Raw genomic sequence first — 14,638 nt, 5'->3', positions numbered from 1 at the left:
ACGGATCCATCAAGGGTTTCAATGAGTGACGTTAATCAAGAGAATCAAAAGCAAAATCCTACTAATATAACTACTGTTGCAAGGATACACAAACCCTAAATTGTATCACTTAAAGCTAGGAGAGGTAAATTATGTCAACACAGCCAGCTATTTAATTCAGAAAATGCATCAAACATGATTAGTCTGACCGTGACTAAATGTTTTAAATTGCCTGGGAAACATTCACACAATTCTGTCACAGACCGAATGAGTGGTTTAACAGACAAATATGTAAAATTGCCTTTCCCACATTCTATCTGCCTGAAAACGGTGCAACAATTAAACTTTATTTACTCTAGAATTAGTTTATCAAAAATCCATAGAATTTGTGGATAATATTGTGATGCCAGAGGTGTGTGCAAGAGTTTTAAAAAAAAAAACCCAAAACAAAACATAATTACTCAAAAACCAACGAAGACTGTAAGGTGCCATTCTGTGAGGGTAAACTGAACAGTGACATGAGAGAAAAACGACACAGAGCTACAGAGATTACAATTCCACCAAGTGGACCTGAATCTTTTTATTTATTTTTGATTAAACCTTTTACAGTACTGTAACAAAAACCAACAAAACAAAAGAAAAACTGGATGAAGACACTTTTCCATGCTCTAATTACAAAAAAAAGGACTGATGCAAGGAGCGGAGAGAAAACAGCTGAAGTATTGATATGGACCGAGCAGTTGTTATTCATCTACCGGTGACTGAGTCACGCACAGGAAGGTGGTGAAAGATTCCCTCTTTTGAACTGGCCCCAGATCAGCCAAATGAACAGAGCCTAAAACAGCTGGTTCAGTACATGTGGGAGAAGCTGATCAAAATCAGAGCAGAGAGGAAGCCATCTATGCAGGGTGAATGAGGTCCCAGTTTACCCTCCCCGTCTCGTACCAGTCCAATTAACCAGACCCCAACCATCCATTTTTAATGACAGATGGAGCTGGGCCACAGACGAGAAAGACACAGCAAGAAAGAGGGATAGGCCTGCCTGGCTCTTTTCAGCCATGGAATAAACAAGTAAAATATAAAGGCTGCGAAGAGCCACGGAGGGCTACCCCTACAAACACAGGGCGTGGCCAGTGACATGGAATTGGGATAGAGAGAGGAGGGGGGTGGGAGGTGTACAAAGGTGGGGTACGGGGGAAGGAGGCGTGGTCGGTCTAAGTTTCGTAGTTGGGGTTCTTGCGGAGGATGACGAAGCCCTCCAGGATGGGGGTGACAGGGAGGTACTCCTCTGTGGCCAGCTCGGCCCGCTCTCCGTGAGCCAGCAGCACCGGCGTGGTGTGGGTCTGGAAACCTGTGATGGCCTTCGGCTTGCCTGCCTGGCCCACCACATCGACAGCCTGTGGACAGATCACACAAACAAACTCATCATCAGAAACAGACTTTCCTTTTGCCTTGAGACCAGGGTTCCTGCATATTTTTGCTAATACATTTCCCATGAATTCTCCCACATGTAGAGCACAAGTTCCAAAAGCACTATTCTATTTTCACGTCACATTATTTCGGTTGAATAGCTCAAGGGTTCTCAAACTTTTTCTGGTCGAGGACCCCTGAATAGACATACGGGCGGTAGATTTTTGTTGTTGTTGAGTTAGTAAGGAATTGTATAACTGTCTACACTGTATTTAGGGAGATAACAGAGGTGAGAGAGAAACCCATGATTACAGTAGTCAATCTTATAAACCATCTCATTGGGATAAATTGTAATAAATTACAACCCGACATATCCACAAAGTTTTGGAATCCCTTTTTTAACCAAAGTGGTGGTGTCCAGCTTGTCTGCTGGTAGATAGACTTTTCAACAAATAACCCACATAATTGTTTTATGATTACTTAATAGCTGCAGCTTGCCAAAACAATTCAAACAAGTGGCAAACAGGGACCCCAAACACAATTCTCCACTTGCATGACTTTCCAGGTTTTCAATGATTATAGGAACCTTGTAATACACTGCAACCAAACACGCATTGAGCAGTGGTAGAATTTCTACAAAATTTCCAGTCTTTAATTTTCTTAGACAAACACAGCTGATGGCTTTACCTGTCCGACTCTGACAGACACGGGCAGTGGTCGGAGCTCCTCATCGAAGGTGACCAGCATACGTGGCTGCATGGCTGCTACCAGGCCGTAGAGAACGTAGTGAGACTTCCCCAGGATTACTGTAATACACAAAGCCAACAGCAGGGGTCCACATTAACACAGGAAAAACCCTGATTAATGAGTCACAGACAGTAACACTACAACATAAAACATTCCATCAAAAATGCTACATGTTGTATGTTGAAATTATTATTATTTTATATTATATTATAATATTGTATTAGGGCAAGTGCCATTTCAATTTAGCTAATCAGCTTCCATGTGTATATTTCCCATCAGGGATTTGCATTCTAAATGGTATTTCTAAAGGAAAATAAACAACAATGAACAATCCTAAGTGTGTGCATAAGCGCAAGGTGAGGAGGCTGCGGATGGAAAATGGACTGACTGTTCTTGACGTCGAGGAAGGAAACGAGGACGGTGAGCAGTCCGGCCACGGCAACCTGACTCATCAGCTGCCTGTCACTGTGATAGGGACACAGCGTCAACGTGCCTTTACCTAGGTGAGTCAGACCCTGCGGAGGAACAAACAGGAGAAAGTGAATAAGCACTCACGCACACACGCTCTCTCCAAATAGTGCATTTGTGTCTGGTACAGGGTGCCTTTTGTCTTGCCACCCACCTGTGCCAGTCGAACCATGAAGAGGTTGTTGGGGTCTTTGGCGTGGTACTGTGCCAGCTGCCGCAGCATGGCGGCCAGACGGGCGTTGTTTGTGCCTGAGGAGAGCAAAAAAAGGAGAGCCTGTTAGATTTGCTATGGAAACCAACACTACAGGCACTCACAGAGGAGGCGGCATTGTGTGTCATTGTAAATGATGTGTGACTTAACAGTTTGCACAGTCAAGAATGCCAACGCAATCCACTGGTGAAAATGTCAATGGGACTAGCTTTGATTCTAGTAAATAAATGCAATTATTCAATTATTATTAAATTATTAAAGTTAACCTGTGATACTATGGTGGATAAGGTATCATGATATCAAGTGTTACAGTAACACAGCTCTGTAATAACCTCTTATTGATATATACTCAAAATACTCAACCACATCTTTTCTTTATTCATACTTATGTTACTTATTTTAGTCAATTTAAATTAAAATACCAATAAACATATTCTTGGAAAAAAATCATGACATTACACCAAAGATTACAGATATATCTATATTGCAACACAAGCTGCTCCCCATCAAGGTCCATAGATTTAAATATTAATACAATACATAATAATAATAAATACAATACATACAAGGGTTGGGTATCATAATACGCAACACATGCTTTACACCAAAGATCCATTATTCCACGCAGTGCCTGGAACCTGACTTACCGCTGCCCACCATGCCCATGGCAAAGATGGAGTTGTGGGAAACCTCGGGGTCAGCGTCGTGGGAGAACTTGCTAAGAGTGTCCAGGATGTTGAGGCGAGGGTTGGACACAGAGATGAGAGCGAGGGCCAGGGGCACCGCACGCCTCAGGGTGGGCTCACCGTAACGCAGCTGATGGAAAAAATAAGGAGGAAAGTAGAGTCAGAAGGAGATAAATGGATCACAAGAAATGAGGGAAGGATTAAGAGGAAGAAAGAAATGTAATGGCTCCTACGATTCAAAATGCCTGCATAAGCTGTTAAACTCAAGCATATATAGTTGTTGTCGCATGACAAAAATAAACTCCTTACTCCATGTTCTGACTGTCTACTTAAAGAACTGCAGCATATACAGTACGATGACAATATAAAACACAAAAACACACCCAAACCCCAAAGCTCAACAACTTCTTCTCTGTGAAACAGGGCAACAAACATTAACTGATGTTTCTTATTACAGGTGTTAACCAATCAGCGAAGAACATTATTTTCAGGTAAGCAATATCACACATTAAACATTCTTCTTTGAGATAAATGCATTTCAATATTTGGTTTTTATCAAATAAAAACCAAAAGAATGCAAAAATGTATAATACTTGGTTGAACAGATTTGCCTACTCTTGGAGAACAAATAACAAAGCTTTAATATTAAAAACCAACACGTTTTGGCTGCCTTTGACTTCATCAGAGACTTCCTAGAGCCAATAGATTTCCTGGAGCCAAAACGCATTGGTATTTAATATTAAAGCTTTGTCAATTGTTCTCCAAGAGCAGGTCAATCTGTTTAATCATGGCTAAGTATACAATTAACTTTCCTTATCTTTTCTTCACAAGAATGGCTTTTATAAAGAGGCAGACGCATAGAAAGAAGGGGTGGGCAGAGTTACTAACAGAGATCAAGACAGAGGAGAGTCTGAGAGAATGTATGGAGCAGGATCAAAGCGAGGGATGATGTAATGTGGATCAAAAGAATGAAAAAAAGACAGGTGGTGAGGTCTGAGAACAAGAAAGCAACATGTAGTCCAGATAAACGGAAAACAAAGCAGGGATTTCCTGAGCAGGATCAGACTGATGAATAATGTAATGCAAATCAAAAGAAAGAAAAATGAGGCAGTGAGGTCTGAGAACAAGAAAGAATGCAGTCCAGATAAACAGAAAAATTAAACAAGAATTAGCAAACATGCAGTAAGTTGTCCTACTGACCAGATGTCCGAATGTCCGTAGTGCCATTTCAGAACCAATCTCCTCCCCCATGGCGATGAGGGCAATACCAAGAACTGCTACACCCTGAGAGGGCAAAAACATGTCAGTTCATTCTGTGTTTTATATTTTTTCCATACAAAACCTCACAAGTCTCCATTATACAAAAGATAAAGTCACTATTGAACTGACAGGAATATTGGCAACTGACCAATGTATAAAGGGAGTCATGGTCAGAAGTTAGTCTATACCTGGTGGGAGCCCATGTCAGCGGGGGTCTCCTTTTTCTCCTTGTCCTTCTTGTCTTTCTTGTCCTTGTCTTCTTCCTTCTCCTTGGCCTCATAATGCTCACTGCAGATGTGGAGAAGCTGCTGCACCTTCAGCACATTACCTGAGCCTGGGATGAGGGAGAGGCAAATTAATACGATGGGGCAGTCTTGGTGAATGGAAGATTAAATTGCCAGATATATGACTGTAGGTAGGGACGTATGGTTGGCTTGTAGAGGGGTGAATGAATGCATAAGTGGATGGATGAATGTGTGCAAACAACAAAATCTACACTTATGGTATGGCTGAAAGACAGTACTGTGAGACTGACCTGCATAGGCACAGATATCCACTAGTGTGTTGGCAAAGCTGCGGAAGGGTTCAGGTACAACCTGCAGAGCTGCCAGGGTCGTCTCAATGGCCTCTCCTTTACCTGAGGAACAGGGGATGACACAAATTAGTTACAGCAGCAATATCACTAGGAAAAGGAAGGAAAGATTTTGACCTACACAAATAAAAGTAGTTCTGACTTAAAAGTTTAGTGCTTTTAAGTTACACCTTTTCTCAACTACTGCTCCTTTTGACTGCCCATTTTCCTTTAATGCCACGTTGCAGCTGTAAAATCCAGACAGGACTCTACTATGATTCTACCAAAAATTCACAAAAGATAATAAATATCATTCACCCTGTACTGTTTTCATATAAGTTGCTCATAAATAGATCATGCTGTCTTTGTTTTCTTTTACCACAACAAGCAAAATATTTGTTTTCCCAGAGCCCACAAATGAATGACAGCTCACATGTTGTTGTGATGTGAATGAGAACTCTTCTAAACATTTGCGGCAAAAGACTGGAAACCACATTAAAAAGTCTGTGTTCTGCTTTGGCCACTAAAGTACTTAGTCACACTGTTTTGAATAGCTTCTAGCTAACAGTTTTGATGCCTTTAGCCACCCATACGTACCCAGGTGGTTGAGTCCCAGGCCTAGTGGCAGCCAGCGGGCGTACGTGTCCTTCAGCTCCTGTTCGCTCTTCTCCATGATGGTCTGGACAATGGTGGACGTCACGTCACCATTACAAGACCCTACGGCGATCATACCGCACGCCAGCGCTGTCACTCCAGCCACCTGGAGGTAACACACACATTGAGGTTTTTAAAATTGAACTTGAATCGAGATATGGGACCTTAACACCCACACTAACACACGCGTCCTCACCTCCATGCTGGATTTGGAGTCTCCCATAACAGGGAGAAGCAGAGACAGGACGTCTTCTCTGTTGGAGCCAGCGTAGGCCAGGCCAAGTCTGCACACAAGGAGACAAAGATCAGGACACGTGAAATTTGAAACAACGTAGACGGTGCCACAGCGCCTCTGGCCAGGATTGGCTGAGCAAAGAAGAGCCGGAACTACTGTCCGATTCTGGTGCGGTTATTTTTTCTTGTTGGGGGATGAGGAGAGCTGAATTTTCCTACAATGCCACTAAAGTCCTGGACTTTTCGGGCGCACGGTCATCATGAGAAGTGCGAGAAGCATCAATACCAAGGTACACGGACGGCACTTACAGCCACATATGAAGTATGAACCAGCCCTTAATGTTTTTGGTGGTTATAGTCACTGGAATTATGGATTGGTCTCTATCTATTTGTCCATTTGCCACATGCAATATCTCAGACATCACTGATTAGACTTTGACAAAAACTTGAGGGAATGATGCAACTCACCACTGCATTCTATGATTTTATAAAACATTGATTGGCTCAGGGGGGCAATGCCATTTCAGGTCAAATTTAAAAGATTTAATGACCAGTCATATCTCCCACACCCCAAGTTAAAATTCTATGAAATTTGGTGTACATATCCAGCTATCCTTGTTCTACAAATTTCCATCCATTACACATTCTAGACAGTCACATTTAGTTGTGTTATGTCTGTCTTCTGACTGCACAAATATTCAACATAATTTTAATCCTCTTGACCCCTATATGCGTCACTATTATATATGCTTTCATTAGATCTTCCAAACATGGGAATTCTCCTCACCCAAAGATGGCTCCTATCCTCATGACGTTGCTGTTGTGGAGGACATAGTCAGAGAGCAGGGCGAGGGCCGGGTCACACTCGTTCCTCACCCCGGAGTTTACAATACCACAGGCCAGGAGGGCACCAGACTGCACAGAGAAAGAAGATGCAGGAGGCATAAGAACGTGAATTAATCTGAAAAAATGTGTTATGTGCTACATTTTGCATAGCATTTGCCCCAACCAAAAAGCTTAATTAATACTTATGTTCCTCAAAAAGTTAAGTGGAAGAAAGTTGAGAAAATATGAAGTCAAGTAGGTATTCACAACTACAAATTAATTTTATTGACTGGAAGTGGATGTGTACCAGCAGTGTTCTGGAATTTCAGGTAGTGACAGCATGCATCTCATTAAGAAAATGGCAAGATACAAAAAGCAGACACCAGACAGGGAAACAATTCTTTTCAAACCCACCAGACGGTTGTGGTATATATATATATATATACACACTATACAGTATCATACTATAAAACAAGGAATCTCTGTCTGTATGTGTGTCCTTCGCATGTCTCGAGAACCGTTTGTCCGATCTACTTCACACTTGGCGGGTGTATTGCTGGGGACCCAAGGATGTGCAGTGTCGGATTGGACACGCAACACGTTCAATTAGGGCTGCAGCTAACGATTCTTTTCATTGTCGATTAATCTGACGATTATTTTCTCGATTAATTGATTAGTTGTTTGGTCTATAAAATGTCAGAAAATGGTGAAAAATGTCGATCAGTGTTTCCCAAAGCCCAAGATGACGTCCTCAAATGTCTTGTTTTGTCCACAACCCAAAGATATTCATTTACTGTCATAGAGGAGTAAAGAAAACCAGAAAATATTCACATTTAAGAAGCTGGAATCAGAGAATTTTGACTTATTTTTCTTCAAAAATTACTCAAACCGATTAATCGATTATCAAAATAGTTGGCGATTAATTTAATAGTTGACAACTAATCGATTAATCGATTAATAGTTGCAGCTCTACGTTCAATATTTATAAACTTTGAATAACAAGCGAACAGCGCTCTGTGCAGCAGCTGGGGCTCAAAGCAAGCGACTGGAAGCACAGTGTCGAGTGTGAAGTTGTTTGGATGAGCGGTTCTTGAGAAAGCTGCAAGCAGCAATACCGGAGGCCAAGCAATCGGCCCGTTCCAAACAGGCATGTTTTGAACGGGCACTGCACTAGTCTAAGAATAATAAGAGATCAAATACAGCCACAGCCGGCCACTAGCAGGGTCCAAGCCCATGGGTCAAATTATTTGATTTGTGAGAATATAAGCTTGATCCATCATTTTGCAAAAGTTCTACATGTCAGATAGAACATTTCAGCAAGTCCTGAAATGGCAGGTGAAATTGTCCCCGAGTTAAGTTATTGGGCAAATGATAAAGTTGCTTGGTATACCACCACCATCTGACCAATCAGCGTGGTTTTTGAGGCTTGAGTCGTGGAGGAGATTTGAAACCTATCCACCAAATTTAGTTGTTCTAGGACTTCCGGTCTCTGAGGTACAGATTGTTTTAGGGCACAAAGAGAAGAAGAATCATCCTCACAAAAACAAATAGGGTTGCAGCACATGCTGTGCTTGGACCCCTAATTATGGTCAAATTTCCCATACTTCACAGCCTGATGTTTACCTTGATGTAGTCCTCAGAGGAGTAGAGGTATTTGTCGATCTGGGTCAGACCGCCATCCACATCCCACAGCAGGATCATACCCAGAGAGGCTGCAGCGCTCAACATGCCTGAGGACATATACATCATCTTTGGTCACTGAACAGCAGAATAATATGCAGCTAAACCAGCACTAATGTAAGAAAGGCCCAGCAGTATGGCTAATAGCAGCTCCACAATTTATGTTGTCCTTGTGTATATGTGTGTTCTCTCTCACCGTGGTCCTTGTTCTTGTACAGCCACTTGTTGCCGTCGTCTGTGAGCAGCTTGTCCTGTCCGAAGGCTGCGTTGACAAAGCCGTTGACGAAGGAGGAGGCCAAATTCATACGGGCCGAGTCCACCTGGGAGCCACTACCTCCAAACCCTGTCCCAGACAGCACGGAAGTAAGTTTTCATGTTGCTTAAAAATAAATCTTTGTCCTTTTCTAGTTATGATTATTGAACTTTGCGCTTGTATATTACTTGGCTACTTGTGAAAATCCCCACATGACAAAATGTAACAATTCTTTGTTAATTTGCCACAATGGCCACTAAATCCCAAAAGGGTAACTTACAATGAGTGCAACAAAAGATTAAGCTTCCATTTCTATATCACCAATACTACAAGCAACCGATAGGATGCTGGAGGAATGCAGGGGCCATGGCCAGAGCGTCATGACAACATTCACGTTATCATAGAATAATAATATAAGAGTGAAGTGCTAGGAAAAGAAAATAACACATAACAAGAGAGATAGAGGGGATATTTTGGAGCAAATAGATTGAGCAGAGGAGATAGATATGATTCAGTTTCATAGTTTGGATGCTAAAGTGGCTGGTAAACAAACTTGTTGTACAGCATTTATGGAAAAATATTACCACACGCACAAATGCATGTACCCAAGCATGGACACACACAAACACAGCGGACGCATCCTGTCCAACTGAACACACACACAATATCCAACAATATCCACTCACTGTTGTTTTCCAGGTGCGTTTTGTAGATGTCATCTGGGACTTTGGGTTCCATGATGTCCAACTGTGGAGGACAGGATGAGTGTGTTATTAATAAAAGGTGAAAAGCGCTGAGTCACTGCAAGAAACTGAAAGCCTTTTGACAGTGAAGTTGAGTTTAAGTCATTATCTGCCATCTCTTCCTCTGAATCATACACCATTATTCTTTCAGTGTCATGATCCGTCCATTTTGTAAAAGCCATCATTTCCTTCCCACCAACTCCTGTGCTGCAAGAGGCGTTTTCTGCCCCAGACGCCTTTCATTAATTTCCAGCAATCATCCTCCTCTCACTTCCTCCATCGCTCACCCCATTCCCATCCTCCCATTCACTCTGCCTCTTATCATCCTCACATTACTCATCCAGAATCCCCTTCTTTGAAATACTCTCAAACTTTAGTCCCTTTTTACAATCCTAATGCACATCCCTGCACTCTTCCATTTTACCTCATTCATCTACTCCTCGGCTGCATCCTGTTGAGCCTCTACTGTGCCAACCGAGTGGAGAGTCTCTTTGCGACAGCTGACATAATATACTACCACTAAGGGACAAAGGGGTCACCAAAGTAATCACGTTTCAAATTCTACTGGTAGTAGCTTTGAATGTGATTTTAGTTTATCACTTCATAAAGTGTTTTTTAAATGTATATATTAATTAATCAATAATTCATCGCTAAACTAGTCTATAATAAGGTTGGCACAGTAGAGCGTTTATAGCTTCCTCCAACTTTTCTCCACATTGATTTTTTCCTAGGCATCTCTCCCCCTCTCCCAACTTTCTGGTCAGGGAAAGGAAGTTGTTTTTGGCCTGAATATTGTAATTAATTTCCTCTGCGGCCTCTCTCTGTCCTTCACTTTACGTTCCTCCTCCCTCTTTCCGTCTGTCTATTTAACTGTTTTTGAGGTAGAATGTTCAGGATTCCAACATACTTTTGTTCACCCAAATTATCATCAAGTTTTTCTTGACCATTTCATGGCATATAATTTCCATGACTTCCATGCCTGCGTTCATATGACACATTTGGTTAGAATAGCTGATTTGGCTATCCACTGTCTTGTTTTGACCAAACAAAACTATCGCTTGGGACTTTTGTAACTGAAAGAACTGTAATTGCCAAAGATCCCAAAGAAATATTTTTTTTGTGATTCCTTCAATGGTAGTGACGTTTACCAGCAGCCAAGCTTGACAATAAACATTTTTCCCAACTAGATGTGTTTATGAATAAATATCCATGACATTTTGAAAACTTGGACATGTATCATTTTCCACGGATGGGAAAGATAACTTCCAAATCCAGTGACTTCCCCGGGTTTTCCATGACTGTGGGAACCCTGAAAGTTGCTTTACAACTGGCCACTAACTGCAATCTCTTTGAGGTCCTCTCCTTCACTAGCTTGCTTACAACTCTCTATCCCTCCCTCCAACCCTCTCTCGCTCTCTCCTACCTCTCTAGCCAGGGCCAGGAAGTTGCTGTTGAGCTGCACGTTGGACATGATCTCTGTCAGGTCCTCGTAGTCCTCTACATCCTCGTTAAGCTCCAGGAACATGCCATGGCGACCCAGCATGAAGGCCATCTCCTTCTGGATAACACTGCAAGGCACAAAGTGAACCAGGGGTAAGCTTTTCATTCACACCATCCACTATAACACAGTTGGACTTACATTAGAAAAAGAACGCATATCTAAAAATGCATGAAAAAATGCAGCAAGTATAGGGGGATATATCGACCAAAGCATGAGGCCAAAAATAAAAATAGGGCTTACATGTCCTTGCAGGATGTGAAGATGTTCTCTACCAGCTCCACGTCATTGAGCATCAGGGCGAGCCGCAGGGCCTCTGGATAACGGTTGAACTTCCGGAAGATGTTTAGGGCACATTTCAGCAGCGCCGAGTTTTCTGGCTCAGGAACGTAACTCACACAGCTGGAAGAGACAGGCAGAGAGTGAAGGGATGTGGGACAACCATGAAATGGATACACTTCAGCGACAAGTAAGTCAAAAAGTCCCACGTATGTTTGGACTGTTTAAAATCTGCTAGAAAAAAAGAAAAGAAGGGAAGTAGAGTGTGCGTTTTCTGATTGGTAAGCAAGCAATTAAGTTTTATGAACAGACAAGAACACATTTTTTAATGAATACAATGCAAAACCTGAGCGTACCTGGTGAGGTAGAGGCAGACCTTGGCGTAGGCGTTTTCGTCAATGTAGTCCTCCAGCATGTCCAGCCTCTCGATCTCCATCAGCAGGTCGCAGGCCTCGTGCTCGGCATTGTGTGCCATGTTGTAGGGCACGATCTCCTTCACCAGCTTCAGCAGCGTCTCCTGCTGGGTCTTGTCATTCTCCTCTACTTCTTGCCACTCCTTGGCCACCTCGCCCGCCAGGTGCCTGGGAGGAGACAGACAAAGGGAATATATGACCATGTCAAAGAATCTCTGAAGTTTCTTCCTTGTTGAGCAGTGTCATTGTGTCCTACCTGACGTATTCATGTCCCCAGGAGGCCAGCTCCTCCTGGGAGCCCAGCAGACGGTACTTCAGACACTCCCTCTCGCCGCTCATGGTCATGGCCAACACCGACACCACGTCAGCACAGAAACGCTGCAAAACACATGCAGCAGCATCAAGTACATGCCAAACATACACACAGAACACATGCAAACAGGCCTGTAGTTAAGTTAAACCCATAATGGTCAGAAACTAGTGTGGAGATAGGACTACCACACACATCGCTGTGTTCTCCTTTGTGTTACAGGGAATCAAGCTGCAAAGTTTACAATTTGTAAGCAAGAATAAGTTCCCTGCTCTCACATGTCACCTCTGCATCTTTTTCCATATTTTTTCATGTGTGAATTTCCCAGGTCTCTGCCTGGACGATGGAGCCTACCTTGTTCTCTCCAGGGGCCATGCCCTCGTAGATTTCTTTGAGCTTGGCATAGTGTGGGCGCAGAAATTTAAGCGGCTTGGGTACTGAGGTCATGGAGGTGGTGGAGGAGCGGATCTGTCTGCGCAGCTCCTCCAGCGCAGGACGGTACAGAGCTGTGTCCTTCTCCTGTTCGATGTGGGAAAAGGTGGAACGAAGGTTGTTTATTTTAAGCTGATTTAGACACGAATGTTGACCCTGGATTACTGCATTACTAAACAGCAACAGTCCACCATGTTTCCTATTCCAATAGTATAAGAAAAGTGCTATGTTTTCAGTAAGAAGCGTTGTTGTAATCATTCCAGATGTTTTTTTCCAATACTCACACTCAATCGCTCCACCATCAGCTCCAAGTCCTCTTGTAACTGTTTGTCTTCCTCAGACTGAAAAGTAGTGAAGACAGAAGAGAATATCATCATCAGTTATTAATCAAAATTAATAATGGCAATACATAACCAAGGACTCCTTTATCGTTACTGCCTTAGACCTCATGAATGTTGTTAGAGGGAGGATGAGGGCCAGGGTTCTTTACTGATGATGATGTAGTGATGGCTGTGATGGAGATGGTGGTTGTGATGATGATAATATGTTTTATGCTGCTTCCCTAAAACTATGCATCCACACCTTGCACTGCCAACTGACTGACTGTTGTTGTTGTTACACCTATCACGGTGTAACGTTATTGTAACGTAGAACAGGATAGTGGTGATCACATGCTAGCCAATTACAAATGTTGAAATATTATAGAAATAACTGCCGCGTATATATACCGAATTCACCATTGGAATCTAACAATCTCAGAAAAGGTTTTACGACATGCTCTACCGAGGCAGCATTAAATTGCTAGGTTTTTGAATGGAATTTGACATGATGTTCACTCCATACAAGAGAGAACGGCACATATCGAGGCTAACCAGAGGGCAACCACAATACAATACTTTGACACCTAATTCATATAAACAGCTAGCAAGCGAAACTGACAAATCAGATTGCTTTAATAGAGATTCAATTGTCATTTTGGGGTGTAGCTAATGTTACCTAGCTGCTGTGTCATACATTCGCATACTACCTATGGCTAGCTGCTAGCAAAAGAAAAGCTAACGCTAGATGACAGCAACAACAGCAGCGGTAACAACTAGCTTACCGGCTAGCAATAGCGAGCTAACGTTAGCTAGCTAGCGTAGATTACCGTTAGCTAAGTGGAGGAGTTGAGTTGTAGGACTTCAAAATACAACAACGCCTTAATAAATTCGAGTGAGTGGACTTCAATAAGACCCAATAGGTGGAATATTTTCAAAGTGAATGAAAGTCAATCAGCTGTCTGCCTTGAATGACAATGCCTTCGGCCTGCTCAACCATGTTGCCAAAGCAGCAGTGACTCAGGCAAAAAACAGCACTGGCTTCTCTAGCAGGTATTGGTATGAGAAAATCACTCAAATTTACCAGTTCTTGCTCCTCTTTCTTGTCCTTATCTTTCCCCGAGGGCTGCTGGCCCTTCTCCTTGCCCTTCTCCTTGTCCTTTTCCTCTGTCTTTTCGGGCTGTTTTTTCTCCTTGTTTTTTGCTTCCTCCATAGTTGCGGTTCTATGAACTGTCGACTAGCAAAAGGAACCGAGGAGTGCTACTAGACAACGGCTTCTTCTTCATTGGGATTTGCAGTTTGCAATTGTCGCTACCGCCCCTACTGGCGGGTTATTGGTGGGTTATTTTGAAGCATCGATAGATGGCGCTATTCTCTTTTGTGCTACACAATGAGTGCTGCGTTCAAGTCCTGTAAGAAACTACATGGAAACAACTTCCTGGTTAGAAGCAACTACTTGGAAGTGTTCACTTGTTAATTATCCTGTAAATATGTAGTGTTCGGTAGACTTACGTTGTTCCTGATCAGCTTTTTCACACTTGACACACCCTCAGTTACTTAGTGAGTGATACATTTGAGTTCATGTTTTACAGCAAACTAAACATTGCAACGGCCACCACAAACAACAAATGCAGCAAGTATTTGTGTCCTGCCATGGCATTTTAAGAA

At 42.5% G+C, this 14,638-nt stretch overlaps 1 protein-coding gene across 1 annotated transcript; it reads right to left on the bottom strand.

The window, feature by feature from the left end:
• Nucleotides 1-541: 541 nt before the first annotated feature.
• Nucleotides 542-14,210, bottom strand: psmd2 (proteasome 26S subunit ubiquitin receptor, non-ATPase 2). Its single transcript, XM_071546324.1, has 21 exons — nt 14,055-14,210; nt 12,938-12,994; nt 12,576-12,740; nt 12,168-12,289; nt 11,855-12,079; nt 11,463-11,621; nt 11,145-11,289; nt 9,665-9,725; nt 8,922-9,068; nt 8,669-8,775; nt 7,008-7,135; nt 6,183-6,270; nt 5,930-6,092; nt 5,297-5,398; nt 4,950-5,095; nt 4,702-4,785; nt 3,463-3,631; nt 2,759-2,853; nt 2,525-2,651; nt 2,077-2,195; nt 542-1,376 (listed from the first exon to the last, which is right to left on the bottom strand). The coding sequence occupies exons 1-21, from the start codon at nt 14,181-14,183 to the stop codon at nt 1,194-1,196; spliced, it is 2,721 nt and encodes a 906-aa protein (XP_071402425.1). The 5' UTR covers nt 14,184-14,210; the 3' UTR covers nt 542-1,193.
• Nucleotides 14,211-14,638: the final 428 nt, after the last annotated feature.

The sequence above is a fragment of the Centroberyx affinis genome, unplaced genomic scaffold (genome assembly GCF_046629955.1).
Source record: "Centroberyx affinis isolate AG114_WGS23_722 - 3 ecotype Tasmania unplaced genomic scaffold, CSIRO-AGI_Caff_v1 ptg005216l_1, whole genome shotgun sequence".
NCBI classification, from domain to species: Eukaryota; Metazoa; Chordata; class Actinopteri; order Beryciformes; family Berycidae; genus Centroberyx; species Centroberyx affinis.
This window is presented reverse-complemented; position numbering and strand designations above follow the sequence as displayed.

Coding starts and splice junctions, on each gene's coding strand:
- psmd2 (XM_071546324.1), bottom strand. CDS start 14,183: ATGGAGGAAGCAAAAAACAAGGAGAAAAAACAGCCCGAAAAGACAGAG. Junction 8,776..8,921: donor GTACAAGAACAAGGACCACG/GTGAGAGAGAAC, acceptor ATATGTCCTCAG/GCATGTTGAGCGCTGCAGCC. Junction 4,786..4,949: donor CTGACATGGGCTCCCACCAG/GTATAGACTAAC, acceptor TTGCCCTCTCAG/GGTGTAGCAGTTCTTGGTAT.